The 14850-nt window shown below is 40.8% G+C and overlaps 2 protein-coding genes across 2 annotated transcripts; one reads left to right on the forward strand and one right to left on the reverse strand.

The window, feature by feature from the left end:
* Nucleotides 1-4141: 4141 nt before the first annotated feature.
* Nucleotides 4142-10832, reverse strand: grk1a (G protein-coupled receptor kinase 1 a). Its single transcript, XM_072656854.1, has 7 exons — nt 10131-10832; nt 8336-8463; nt 7950-8107; nt 7635-7718; nt 6850-6974; nt 5005-5206; nt 4142-4431 (listed from the first exon to the last, which is right to left on the reverse strand). Exons 1-7 carry the CDS (start codon nt 10830-10832, stop codon nt 4142-4144), a joined length of 1689 nt encoding a protein of 562 aa, XP_072512955.1.
* A 1142-nt stretch (nt 10833-11974) lies between these two features.
* Nucleotides 11975-14221, forward strand: LOC140536058 (potassium-transporting ATPase subunit beta-like). Its single transcript, XM_072657688.1, has 7 exons — nt 11975-12086; nt 12491-12619; nt 12718-12831; nt 12925-13130; nt 13214-13276; nt 13873-13965; nt 14063-14221. Exons 1-7 carry the CDS (start codon nt 11975-11977, stop codon nt 14219-14221), a joined length of 876 nt encoding a protein of 291 aa, XP_072513789.1.
* The last annotated feature ends 629 nt before the right edge of the window (nt 14222-14850 follow it).

Here is a 14850-nt window from a genome sequence, read left to right on the forward strand (position 1 = left end):
CAGTCATCTGTCATGGGACAGATACATTTCTAAAGGTAACCCTCCCAACCCTGCCCTCCAGTGGATAAAAAGTGAGGTGCTGCTGTACAGATTGACCCCACCAGCATGAGAGGGACGTTTCTTAATCACAACAGGACAGCCTGTAGCCTTTCTGATGAAAAAACAAAAGAAAAACACGTGTACAGTACCTCTTAAATGCCTTTTTCAAATAAAAAAAAACTGAAAGAAAAAATGAAGTACCCTTGCAATGAAGAGAGAAAAAAGCCCACTAAGGGAAATTAGATGCCTGCCTTCTGGGGCAGGTTTTCCCGAAGTGATAGTGGCTAGGCAAATAATTATTTGTCAGTGTGCCCTTAGATTAGATTATGTTAGGGTACTGTAAATGAAGACAAATGTCATTTTTTGCTAGCAATGACACAGAGTTTAAAATACTCGTTCCCACTGTTAAAACTTACGTTGATTCTATCTATTAAAGTTGTTTCGTTTTAGCTACATCCCCCTCCAGAATGTGCTTAATCATTTAAAGAGTAAACCATCAAATAATTGCCAGATAATTCTTATTCTTTAAAACTGAAATTAATTTGAATTTCTGACCAATTGTTTTAAAAATGTAATAACACTGTAATAACAATACTGACTAACCCCTTAAACTACTACCTTTAAATTATTATTATTTTTTTAATTTTCTGGATGTCTCTTTGTGGTGCATGCAGTGCACGGATGGTCTACCAGGGGGCAGAAACGTAGCTTTTTAAAAATCTTTTTTATTACCTATTATTTGTTTTATACTATTGTTATTATTGATATATGATTTAATACATATTTGAGGTCACAGTGATTCTGATATCAGATATGATAGACTTCTTTTTATAGAGGGATTTCAAACAGTCTGAGCTGTAACCCTGACAGTGTGTAAGGAGGTAATACAGCAAGCTTTCTTTGGAGTTTAAAAGACTGGGTTTATCCTAATAACATAATCCTAATCTTAATCTTAATAAAGGAAAAAATATATATTTTATCATACACGGTGCATCATAGCTTTTGCATGCACATGGGGCCCATACCATGTTTCAGGCACGACTTGAAGGCAGCATTTGTTGTTTTTTTTAACAGCAACACATGAACATTGCAGTCTGAGCTGTAGAACATGGAGTACAACATGGTTCTGCGGCTTCTTACTGGGTAAAGGCATTATTCTGATGTTTACTCCAATCATGTGGTACTTAGCAGCTCCAAAGTCTTAAGTAAAAACATCACATACATTGGACAACACATTGGAGAGACCAGTAATGCACACTAAATTTACCTGCCTTTCCCAAAAATGTTAATGGAAAAAATAAAAATCCAGGATCCTAATGGTTTAATAGGTGACCCATGACTGATTCCTGGTGCCTTTGATGGTTTTCTTGTGAAATCTATAGGGGATCTCCAGAAAACTAGTGCTCTCTAATAGTAATCGATCAGCCAGTTCCCATCAACAAAACCATCAAGTGCAGTTGATGGTTTGTTCAGCTGAGTCAGCTCATCACTCATCATTCATGCAGAGGGGCTGTCAACTTTTACTTCACATGTTCTTGGAGTAGAATTCTTAAGGGATGTTGTCCATAACTCTTTCAGAACGTCAGTAAAGTCTGCTGCGGAAGCTGTAGGAAACTTTATCAGTAGTAATAATTCATCTAGAGTATTTCTTTGAAGGGAGGGGTCATTAAAAATGTGTGAAATAGTAAGTGAGGTGGCAGTTAGCAGTCCTGCATTCAAGACACTGAAATAACTGAACTGTTAAATAGTAATCTCTGTAACCTAGCATAGTCAGCCGTCAGCAACTACATTATTGAGTATCCTATCAGTCTTGATATAAATGTGGCACGGTAGTCATAATAAAATATCAATAACAGAATTTTAAAAGATAATATGTACCAAAAATGGCAGTCGATGCATTCTTGTCATCGGGTACATATGCTTGGAGCAAATAGCTCTGCTCATGTGACCATTTATACCAACCATTTAAAAATGTTAAAGATATGATACTTATATTACCTTCACTAGGAAATAAAGGCCTATTAAAGCTTTACAATCTCAAAACAGCCTTTGTCCCAACTGTGACAAGCAAAAGTGAATGGATCAATTCAAATGAATTTTATATCAATTAAAATGAACAAAATATAGTAAATACATAAACATAATTTCATTAAAATTAAATTTAACTTTATTTCTGACGTCCTGTATAATGCATGCAAAAAAAGGGTAATATACTGTTATAGGCAGTGAAGAAATCTAATCAGTATATGGTTAAATTCACAAGACTCATGCATTTCTGGCAAAATATTTATTTGAAATTATGAACATGATACCTATTACATAACATAAAAATATGTGAATGTTCATATCATTTGCAGAATTAACAGACATTTACAGCTTTTTACAGAAAGAGTATTTAAAGCAACACTATGGACAACTGGCATTTTTTGCTCTTCGGCTCCCCCTTTAGTCGGGAAGTGTACTTCGCACTTACAGCTACCAGTAAATGACACATTTATCTGGACGAGCTGAAAGATTCAGAACCGTCACTGAACCGTCACAGCGTTACGCAGTACTCACAAGCATTATCCTGCCCACTTCTCAACCTGTTACATACTGCAGTTAGCAGCATGCTGAGCTCGGAGTAGCAAAGACCAGTACACTCTTCTCTCTTTTACAGGTCAGTGGATCATCACAATGATGCTACATAGTGTTGCTTTAAAGGAACTGGTCATTTATGTCCTTAAAAATATAATATCCAGCTTTCATTGTTTAAAAAAATGATTGGGTGTCTTTTTTTCGTTTCTAAAATAACATGAAACAAACAGTGAGCTCTCATACGTCCCGAGTGGCACAGCCATCTAAGCTGTATGTTGGCCCTATCTTTGGGGGATTGCCGGTTCAATCCCTGATGATGCCATAGCTGTCTGTGACTGCACATTTGGCCATCACTTAGTGTGATGCTAGTCAGTGTGGGTGTCTGTTCGCTGAACTGACAGTACAGCTGTGTATTGATGTTGCGTTAGCAGCAGTGGTTCGCTTCATGTGACTTGGAGGTTGCACATGCTAGCTTCTCATCCTCTCTGCTCTGGCAGCATCGTGTGATAGGGCTACTGAGCCGGGAACTGGATATGACTAAAATTGAGGAGAAAACTGGGATAAGAAAAAAACAAATAAATAAATAAAGAAAAAAAAACATTAGAACTATTCTGTTAAAAAAATGATAAAAATATGGCCTATCTGGGCTCATAGAAGCTTATCTCAGCATGGCCAAAATGTAACTCTATGAGGAAGCAAAAGCATTTCCTCTATATTTAGTCAACGCCACATGGTGTATCATAACAAGAGAAGAACAGAATTCTTTCACTAAAGGTAAGTTATAGTTCCAGGCCTACCTGGGATTTGCTTACTTAGTTTTGATAAATCTAAAATGGCATCCAATGAACTTGAGTCTCAACACAAGACATACAGCAGTGCAATGGCAGCCTGTCTTAAATGACAATGTTATTTCATTAATGTCGGTACCTCTGGACCAAGAGATCAAGCTAGATCAAGCATCTAATTTTCACTAAAGTTCTGTGAGTATTAGAAGTGCATGAGATTAATACTGTCAACACGAAAACATACAGAGAAAAGACTGCAATGCATTTGGTGCCACTATTCAAACCAAGAAGCTGATCAGACGTCACTCATCAACACAGACCAGGTTTAGCTCTAAAGTAACAATGCGTGAAAGTGAGGAAATAAGATAAGATTTCCCTTCTTTGATCCATTTCTATCCATGGATGTTCAGTTTAACGAAGAGTAGTGAAGTCTCTCAATGAACTTAGTTCCATTAAAAAGCTTCAGCCTAAGAATTACCTCCAAAGCAAAGGGCTGGGAAGCTCACTGGTTCAGCCCTGCAGAATCTGCTTTGAGGGTTTTTTATCGGAATATTGGTCGGCCTCGATATTCCCAGTATTCTTTTTTAAAAGCCTTTATATAGTCTTTTATTTTTGTGGTGTAAAATAGCCTCGTTCTTCTTAAACTGGACATGTCTGACTCGCTCTGTGTCCATGACGTCAACACAGCTAGTGAAAGTGGAGGGAAGGGGAAGGGGAAAGTTCTTTTTGCATGAAGCCGTTTATGACACGGTACAGGTGGAAGACTTTGGCTGCTCCAGGATGGACTCGCGGCGCAGGTCGTTTGGTACCGTGCCGCCAGGACCCCACACGTTCAGCTCGCCATAGATGCCCGTCTCGATCATCTCTTCCTGCCAGGGTATGGGGATATTCCCAGAGGCGAACTCATCAAAAAAATCTTTGTCTGGGTCCTCCAGCATGACCCCTTTCACAGTGGAGAAGGCACCCACGTCGTCAAGGTTCTTGGCATAAACGGTCTTAGAATCAGGGACGAATGGAGGTGGAAGAATTCCTATGAGACAAAGGCAACAAATTAGCCTAGCCTAGGCAGAATTTCTCATTCCGTCAAGCAATGAGTCAAGTATAGCTACTGAAACTAAATCCACCCCAGTAAATCCACCCAGTAATGCCAATAAAACACAATATACACTGTTCACAGGTTTGAAATACAACATAAGACATGTTTCAATGGCAGGAAGCTGTGAAAAATTAATGAATGGTAGTAATTATTCTAATATATCAATAATAAACAAATTAATAACTTATATTCCTATTTATAAAAATGAAAACTGAATAATGTAATAATTCAATAATAGTAATTAAGAAAGTTGTACAGCATCAAGAATAGCTATCATTAATATCTAGAATATCTATCTGTGCGTTATTTGAAGAATGTATTTATAAACAGATGAATATAAAACATTGTTTATCATTTAAAAACATAATTTTCTTCCTAAACCTGCAAAAAAAAAATTAGGGGTCAGCTTCATAAGCCAAATTCAGCCTGGACAGCAAAAAAACCATCACACAGGGCTTTTCCCGAAGCATCCAGCACTCAGGACTCATGACTACCATGTTTTCATACCTGCATCAAGCTTCCTCCAGTTAATGCCGCTGAAGAAAGGGTGGGCACGCAGCTCATCACAAGTCCCGTTCTTGAAGCCCATTCTTTTGTCCACCTCCTTGGCAAGCAAGCCCTCACATACAGACTTTGCATTCTCACTGAACTTCTCTGTGTAAGTTACTGGGTCATTCAGGATGCGCTTCTTTACCTCTTTGTTCTCCACCTGTGCCAGACAGAGGTTGAAGTTTTGCTCAATTGTCGCCTCAGTTCATTCATTTCCCAGTTCCCATCCACTAGCTAGGACTCCCCCTATTATGAATGATATCAGTGCTGGGAGGGTGAAGGCTAGCATGGTGTGCATCCCGAGTCACAAAATTGGGCCCTTATTTTTGAACTGCCACCAAAGCAACAGCACTGAAACGCTAAACGTGCTTGGAGAGGAATGCCACCTGCCACTTCTGTTACGTCAGCTAGCACATACCTGCACTGGCTAGGATTGTGCTGAGCAGTGAGGTACAGAGAAGCCATGGGTAGATCAAACTGGCCATGTCCTAATAATAGGGTCAAAATTCTTTTCCTCCTGAGCTCAAAATAGATTACTGGGAAGAAAAGCACACACCCAGTGCAGGTGGTGGGAGACAGGAGGATGACAGCCAAGCTGGCATCCATGCTGAAGAACAGCTCCCACCCCATGCATGAGACTCTGGCAGCACTGGGCAGCTCCTTTAGTGACAGGCTGCTTCACCCCAAGTGTGTGAAAGAGCGGGATCGCAGGTCCTTCCTTCCTGCTGCCGTCAGACTCTACAACCAACACTGCTCCCAGCGGACCGCATACACACACATTTAAACTACACACACGTTCAGGGAATAGAGGTCCCTCAATGTAACAATACAATGTGCAATACCCCCCCCCCCATGTGCAATTAAGGGTCAATTTGCAATTATCTGTAAATAATATTGTTATTGTTTTTTTACTTCTATTATTTATATTGTATATATGGGTATTTATCTACGTTTTTGCATCTGAGTGTCTTGCTATCCCTTTGCTGCGGTGACACTGTGGGACTAATAAAGGATTATGTTATCTTATCTTATATTAGCTCGGTTTTGTGAATCAGTACATCCATAGAAACCTTATATCATGACAGAATTCGAATCTGCAGGTAATATGATCTAATATGTTTAAAGACACCTTATGCCATATATCATATATGAAACAGCATTAAAAGTATTAAAACATAATAATTTGTATACTATTTGTTGTCTATAGTACTTTTCTTATGCCTTGTGAGATATACTTGAACCATTTACCTCCTTAAGCCCTGCACATAGGCCCACACTTAAGTTCTTCACCCTCATAAATGAGGTACTCTCATAATTAGCATAAATTTCATAGAACCATGTGTGACTAACATGTGGGATTAAGAACAGAATAATAGACCTAGGGTTCAAAAGATTAAGGACTGAAAATCAAATAGTGAGAGAAGTGCAGTCATCAGGAAAGACTACAGCTACTGTAAGTCATGTGACCATGTTTTCATCAGCCTGTCTAAGCAATTGTTGGCCTGAGCTTTTCTCTAGAAGATTCACTTTTTGTGCTCTAAAAACATTTTGGTGGAGCTCTTTGAATGAGAAGCTCAGCTGAAGGTTTCTTTAGGGAACCAAGAGTGGTTCATCTATTGCTCAGGCTTCAACTCCTGGATTCTGGCAGTACCTTGTGTTTTCTAACTGTTGCTGAGTAGTTAGATGAGGTTTTGTGGGAGCACGGAAAACAGAATATGTAAGGCACTGATTCTAGCGAAAAGTTTAGACCCTAGCCATCTTGAATGTTTGCGTAATTATTAGTCCTGAAGAGTAGCTTGTTACCTTCTCCCCCCGAGTCCTGAAGGGGCCTTTGGCAGCAATGAACTCGTAGAGAGTGACCCCAAGGGTAAAGTAATCTACAGAGTAGTCATATTCCTCTCCTTTCAGCAGCTCTGGGGCCATGAACCCTGAAATAAAACAAAAGCAAATGTCAGATGTGTTTGTGGACACATTGAAAATGGCTTCAGAACACTTGATGTTCGTGTCACTTTACTGTGAACAGCAGTTTTGGTTATGCACAAGGCTTCACTTTCTAAATGGACCTCTATTAATGCTCACTTGGAACCCTAGACTGAAGATTTCGTTCATAGGCAACAGTATCCAATTTAGCCTCTTGCTAAACGCCACACATCCAGACTATGATTAAGGAGTTTGGGTTCAAAGCCATTTTTATCCATTTCTGTTGTTCAGTGAACATCGGGAGTGAGCTTTGCACAAACTAGAACTTTATCTGTTACACGTTGATTAACTCTACATTCTCGTTAGCGGTGTGTTTTGAAATTAAACTCTTTACTATTGTTCCCTGATAAGCACTTCATGCATTTTCATCACTGGACAAAAAAGCAGCACGTTTCATTTGAAGTAAGTAGCCTTTGACGTCAGTTCACTGTTTACATTAAAACACTGGTTGGTGGAAAAAAGCGTTCAACCTCAAAAGCCATACCCTATGACCAGCAAACCACAAATTAAGCCACACTGTAGTCAGCAACCCCCCCACACAAAATGAGTGGTCGCCTGTAACCAAGAGACAAAACAGAAAAGGAAGGTTTTGAGAGTCCATAACACACCTGGAGTCCCAGCATAGCCCTTTGTCTTCTCCTGGCCTTCTGCTAACTCCACAGCCAAGCCAAGGTCAGAGATACGCACGTTACCTAAGAACAAACATCAGCACAATGTCAAACAAACGTCAAGAGATTGTGCTGGGAGCTAACAGAGCAGTACTGCCGTTTGTGATACTGTAAGTGTACGTCTTTCGCATGTCCTGTACCTGTCATTCGTGTGTGTGTGTGACTTTGAACCGCATGGCAAGGAACATGCACACATTAAACACCACACCTCCCCAAACCCAGCAGCGTCTAACAGATTCTACCAGTCATTTTCACCTTCGTTGTCCAGAAGAACGTTCTCTGGCTTCAGGTCCCTGTAGATGATTTTCTTCTGATGAAGGTGCTCCATGCCTTGTATGATCTGAGCAGCGTAATAGCATGCCCTGGGCTCGTCAAAGCCTGGGTTATTCTCATCCACATTATAGATGTGGAACCTGTAAGGAGAGTTGAGCACAGGAGAGTTAGCTAAGTCTCACTTCACTTACATTGTCGGTACATCTGTGACTGAACATAAGGGTGCTATGATCTAGAACAGCGTTATCTTTCCTTGTCCTACACATGTAAGGCAGTGTGTGGCTTCTCAAGGGCCAGGATTGGGAAACACTAATCTGAATTAAGCTAATCTGTATGCATACAGATCTAGACAAGTGTGTGATCCTAACCTCAGGTCTCCTCCGTTCATGATGGTCATGACCAGACAAAGTTCTGTCTTGGTCTGGAAGGCGTAGGCCAGGGAAACGATGAATCTACTATGAACACGAGCCAGAATTCGTTTCTCCACCATGGCGCCCTAGAAAAGACCAGTACAATCAAAGGTAGAACTGTTTACACATCATTGTAAACAATTGTCTTTTACCTGATTGGTGCTTCCTTACATTGTATTTGCCCTCCACACACACAAATTGGCAATCCGAAACATGAGGTATGGGTAAGCATATATAAAAAGTGAGCAAATGTAAGCTGTAGCTGCTGGAGGACTCACTTCTAGTGTCAGAGATCGTAGTGCTTTAATGGTCATTGCCCTGAAAGCTGTACTTCAGGTCGTTCGCTAGACGGTTTGGTTACAGTGCTGTTGGCCACAAGTTGAAGCATCTTTCTAAATACATTTCCATTACACACATTACCTACAATTCCAGGCCACCAAAGCTATGAAGCACATAACCAGTTCAGAGTGGCTTGCCATTTGACTATTTGATAGTTTGTGCAACGGTTCTGGCACATGTTCGCTAAATGTGTCCGTTATGTCACCAGCATCCGTTCCCTGTACCAACTATATCCTCCTTCCTAGTGCACAGGAAATCTGTTCCATATTTAAATGTGGTGGAGTTGGCACTTCATAATGAGCTCAGTTGCTAATGCTATAGCATACATAATACCACGTGCTAACGCTTTTCGTAGCGACGCTCCAAACAAAGCTACTAACTACTGGTGATTTTCAATGCACATTTTATTCCAGTAACATGAACTCAGCAGAAACAAAACATGACCAGTCCCAGTTTTACTAATTATTACACAAATTAGCTAATTATTACTAGCTATTATTATTATTATTGAATAAAACCTGGAACACTAGGTTTTTAATTCAGTTTTTAATGGAGAAACTATTGAGAAGAATTTGGTAAATGTTTGGTTTAGTATAGCTTGTGGTGTCCCACATGGTTCTATTTTGGGGCCAATGGAACTGGTGTTAAATATGACAATCTGTGTTATGATCCGATAATCCTTTATTAGTCCCACAGTGGGGAGATTCTCAATAACAATAATAATAATGATAATGAAGAACTGAAGTGTAGTCTTATGTAGCAAGTTCAAGGGGTTAGAATATAACAGTCCTAGAATGATAAAGGTCTTTTGGGTCATTATTTTAATGTCACACATTGAGAATCAGAATTCAAACCATGTGCTTATGAATACTGAAAATACACTGAATTCCAGCTATGGATTTGTATGTGGACTCATTTTTAAAAAGGGGTTTGACAGAAAAAATGCAATATATCGTGGAATGGCTTAATTACTGACACTTAGGTAACAGGACATCAGGCCACACTGAAATCCATAGCAGTGCGTCTTATGTAACTAAGCAGCTCTTGTAATCTGGGCAGCCATGACATTCATCTGAAGGTGAAAAACTGATCGTACAAGACTGGCTTTTGGTCTGTGAGCCATTTAGAGAACTAGGTGGAGTTCCTGATAATCTGCTCAGAATCTGTAAGGCAGATGTAATCTGTCTGGCAGCCCTGACTTAAAATAAAAGATTTGCCACCATATGTAAGATGCTATCCATCATAGAAAAGAACCATGTAACCAATGATCAAAAAAATACTTCAAATAGTTAATAGTCAAATAGTAACATTGTGTTTAGTAAAGCACACCTCTGTCCAGTCTCTCTTGAAATCATGGCCTTAGTTATCTCTTTCTTTGACACTTGAGAAACCAGGAGCATTGGACGATTCTCACCTCATAGCCTTTCCTCTTCTTCAGCCTTTTTTTATTCAGCTTCTTGCAGGCATACAGCTTCCCAGTGCCCCTCATCTGACATGCAGACACCTCGCCGAAGCCCCCTTTACCAAGCACGCGAAAATCAAGGAACCACTCTTCAGTCATGGGCTGCATCTCCAGCCACTTCCACTGCAAGAACCTCTTGAAGTACATGGTCTCCAGGTAGAAGGTGAATGGAACCTCCTTGAGGAAGTCTAGAACACATGCCAGGATGTCAACAAACAAGTCATCTGAAACACCCTCATGCCGCTCTTTCACCTTGGTGATGTCGTTTTCGGGTAGGAAGGGGCAGAAGTACTTGGCTGAAGGTTCCATGTAGCGTTGGAGGATCTTGCCGGCCTTGCTGGCCCGATCCTTATCCTCAGCGGTGTCATACTCCTCTATGTCCCTCCACAAGCGGCAGGGCCCTTTGTACTCATTAGCGGTCTCTAGGTATTCCTGGAACAGGCGCTTGCCAATGGGCTGTTCAACACAGATGCTCTTGAACTGGAGGTCCAGGGTCTCCCGAAGGCCCTCGCACACTGTGATGTGAGGCAGCTTGAGTCTGGAATGGAACTTCTTGTCCCGGTTTGCAGCTGGGTTGGCCGAGCCATCGAAACTGCCACGAGCTGAGATGTACGCAGAGTTTGCTACCACTGTGGACAGGCCGCCAATATCCATGGCGACAAAGCAAGAGAATTGACCTGGGTAGATGAGCTGGAAAAAGAGAACGCGTTGACCAGGAAAAGAGCGTGCAGCTAAACTTACTGTGTCAGAGCGAGAGCATTGGAGCTCAGCACCCCTCTCCAAGTAAACAGGGAACAAATAGTTTCCCACCAGAAATTACTGGTGGGATTAGAGTCCATGGGATGCAAGATCCTGGAGAAAGTGAGAAGTCCAGATGTGCGCCTACAGGATCCTGACAAATACTGTTCGGGAGATAGTGTTCACTGAATCCAGTTAGGGGCTTTGGGTAGACAGTACTATGAGAGACTTAGCCCTGTGCCATGAACACTCGCACAGATACAGATCTCCCTGACTCAACACCTTTCACAAAGCCTTTATCCCCTAACTCCATAATACCTTCCCTATGTTAACCCTTGAGAACTCCTCAAGAGAGGAGAGATAATAATTAGCCTTCTAATTAGACAATACTTAGCCCTTTACACAAAACTGGACAGCTGCGAGATGTTTTGTTGGTCTGGTTGGTGCTTTGGCATGCTTTGTGACTTGTTTTTCCTAACAGTATGACTGCTTTATGAGGTAAACCTGACCATTCACGTAGATTATCTTAAGAGACTTCTTACAAAAGGGTTATGAACCCTCGTGTGACTAAGCTCCTTCCACCTAGTACTAAGCCAAATACTCTGTTAAAACGTTTAGGTGAACAGACTTGCAGCCGGAAAAACGTGGCCTCAGGCCCCGGCATCTGCTTGCAGTGGTCAATGTTAAATCTCTAATCAAAACGTTTATCTCCGCGTTATGTTGGGTTTCACTCTGTGATAAGGTAATACGATCTTTCTCAAACGAACAGTGAATTTATGGCCTTGTCCAAGGCTTCAAGGTTACCATAACAAACTTCTGCACACTTCCCCAAATGAATGAACAAGGGTACCTGAGAGTAGTTAGTCCAGCCCAGAAAAACACATGTGAATTGCATCCTTATCATTGAGTATAAAAAGACAGGCCGTAGGAGCACGGGTCTGGTACGCGGAGAACGTAGAGAACCTCAGAGGAAAGCACCAGCGAGGATATATGACAAAGGACAGCTTTTACATACAACTGAACTTTGCAGTCTAGCTGTCTGAGTCAAGGCTCGCAACATGGCTACCTTGAAGGAAAAGAGAACTTGCGGACAAAGGTGTCAGGACTTCGGCCACTTTATCTGGAATTCCGATGATGGGACTTTCATGGGTAGGACGCCAGTAAAATGGGGTACGTACGACATGAAAGTAAATATTAAATACGCTGATTTAATAGGCTTTGTATTCTGATGCACTGTTATCATTCATAAAGGAACCCCCTGGGCTGAGATTTGCATTAACCCAATGAGATCCAGAACAACTAGCCAAATGTGGGGTTGTGTGTGCCTGATGGGTTGAGCAATTTCAAAGACCTGTCTTTAACTGCCTCCCTCGAGAGGCATGTTCTAGGAACCTCAGCCCAGGTATAACGACTTTGTCAGGTCATTTTTGTGCGGAGCTCCATTTGTTGCTGTGAAAGCTGGTCATGAGTTTCTAGATGATCAACTGACAGATTACCAGAGATCAGCCATTATTCTCTAAAGGATATTGAGCGCTTGTTTGGGATTCCTACGCTTATATTCAACTCTATTACAGTGTACATCAGTCTGTATTATGTGGCTTTCTACGTGGTGATGACAGCCCTGTTTTCGCTGGCCATCTACGTACTCATGTACACATTGGACCCGTATACACCGGACTACCAGGATCGATTAAAATCTCCAGGTTAATATCATATTATAATATATATATGAAGGAAAGCATCGTTTGAGGTGCACATTGTGTTTTCAGGGTGACGTTGGATGTCTTTTTCTGTTTTGTAGGAGTAATGGTTTGGCCAGACACATATAATGATGAGGTGCTGGAGATCACCTACAATATGTCAGACAAGCACAGCTGGATGAAGATGTCTGAATGCCTTCAACACTTCCTTAAACGTATGTATCTCTACATTAAATGGATAAAAAAGATTAATAATGAGTTGAAGCCGAAACAAGAAGACAAGCTAAGGTTCATTCTTTTGTCTTTAGCCTACAATGACACCACACAAGCACACTGCAATCATCACAACTGCACTCCTGGCAAGTACTTCTTTCAACACAAGTTTGAGGCTCCCAAACACACAAAGTGGTCCTGCCCCTTCTATCAAAGCACGCTGGGGAACTGCTCTGGCATTGATGACCCCACATTCGGTTACAAAACCGCCCAACCGTGTGTAATCATCAAGATGAACAGGGTACGGTTGTTCTAGCGGAAACGCTCAGATAATGACATTTAAGCCTGTTATGACTTGCTGGAATAATGCCTTGTTCTTCCCAGGTCATCAATTTCCTACCGAATAACGGAACGGGAATGGCTCCATATGTTAACTGCACGGTCTTGGTGAGTTTGGAATATGATAGGATGAATGTTAAACATGTTTACATGTTAGAAAAAGGACAGGATAACCCAATATCTGATAAGGTGGAATTAATAAAGATAAAAAAAGACCATATGCTTAAGTAGTGACACTCCATGTCTTACAATACATAGCTTATTTTGATTGGACTGATTAGTTCTGAAGGGTCATTTCACAAAGCAGGGTTTCTCTATTTTAACCTTGAACCCCAGGTTCATTATTCTGTAATAAATTCTAATACAGAAACTACTGGGACGTATTTGGCAATCATTTAGCATATTTTGTGTCCCATAGGGACACTATTTTATTTTAGCGCCTTAATTATGACAGTAATGTAGTCATAAGGCTGAATACTTAAGGTGTGGGCCTATGTACAGGGTTTAAGGAGTTAAGAGATATCCTAAATAAGAGTCCTACCTGTTCAACAGAAGAGCAGCTGTTAAGACAACGTCATGCTGAATTTGAACCATTAACAGCCTTTTTTGTTTTTAATATAAAGGGGACAACCACTGATAGGCGATATCTTAGCACTACATCATTTTACTGATAAGACTAATGGCGAGCGTGCTTGTGTGCACAGGAAGGTCATGAGAATGTTCGTGGGCACGTGTACTACCCACATAACGGGACAATGGACCTTTCCTACTTTCCCTACTATGGAAAGCTGGCACAGGCAAGACACCTTCAGAGTGTTCTTTTCCTTTAAAATTCCCATACACACATCCTCACATTTGCAGAACTGACTAATTTATGCTGTATTCCTTTTACAGCCAACCTATGTGAATCCCCTGGTGGCTGTGAAATTTGACCTGATCAACCAGAGGCATGCAAAGATCCAGTGCAGGGTGATGTCCAACAACATTGCTTACCAGAACATCTACGATCCTTATGAAGGAAAAGTGGACTTTTATTTAACAGCTTTGAGTTAGCTGCAGTGACTGCACTCCTAGCTCTTTTTTGATATTTTCATAACATGATCAAAATATGAAACATATTTAATCTTCTGCTTTGGAAACAGTATTTGCATGGTGAACATTACCTAACCTTTTTGTTAATTTGTTTGTATTTGCTGTTTCTAAAAACCTGTTTATACCTGGTAACTTCATCAGTCTCAACTATAAGGTTTATATCTGGATAAGGCCAAGCCACATAAAACTGCAAGTGTAAACACACCCAACACTCCAGATACAGATCCCATCACTCAAACCACTTCCGGAGGTGATCTGAGACACATTCGAGCCATATTCTAGCAGTGTACACACACCCGCCTCTACAAAACTTAATTCAACAACCAAAAACCCTTGCTGCACAATAAGCTAAACTGCATATTCCATCCCAGATTTAATTCTGGGTGAAAGAAGACACATTTGCCTACCTAGTGTAATAGTATGTGGCTAAAATCTTGCCAGGATCCAATCTAGATACTACTCACGTGAAGTGACCAGGTGTAAACGAGATCCAAATGTACATTGACAATTTAAAATGTGTGTTAAATTAATAAAATATGAATGAATGATAAACACTTGTAATAAAGATAGGCCACATTAACCAACCCCCT

This window comes from Salminus brasiliensis, chromosome 15 (genome assembly GCF_030463535.1).
Source record: "Salminus brasiliensis chromosome 15, fSalBra1.hap2, whole genome shotgun sequence".
Classification (NCBI taxonomy): Eukaryota; Metazoa; Chordata; class Actinopteri; order Characiformes; family Bryconidae; genus Salminus; species Salminus brasiliensis.

What these genes read in the sequence shown, in the direction of transcription:
- LOC140536058 (XM_072657688.1), top strand. Translation starts at nt 11,975, where the DNA reads ATGGCTACCTTGAAGGAAAAGAGAACTTGCGGACAAAGGTGTCAGGAC. An exon ending in GGATCGATTAAAATCTCCAG is followed by an intron (nt 12,620 to 12,717) that starts GTTAATATCATA and finishes TCTGTTTTGTAG; the next exon opens with GAGTAATGGTTTGGCCAGAC. An exon ending in ACTATGGAAAGCTGGCACAG is followed by an intron (nt 13,966 to 14,062) that starts GCAAGACACCTT and finishes TTCCTTTTACAG; the next exon opens with CCAACCTATGTGAATCCCCT.
- grk1a (XM_072656854.1), bottom strand. Translation starts at nt 10,832, where the DNA reads ATGGATATTGGCGGCCTGTCCACAGTGGTAGCAAACTCTGCGTACATC. An exon ending in CGTTCTTCTGGACAACGAAG is followed by an intron (nt 7,719 to 7,949) that starts GTGAAAATGACT and finishes GTTTGTTCTTAG; the next exon opens with GTAACGTGCGTATCTCTGAC. An exon ending in GGGCTATGCTGGGACTCCAG is followed by an intron (nt 6,975 to 7,634) that starts GTGTGTTATGGA and finishes GTTTTATTTCAG; the next exon opens with GGTTCATGGCCCCAGAGCTG.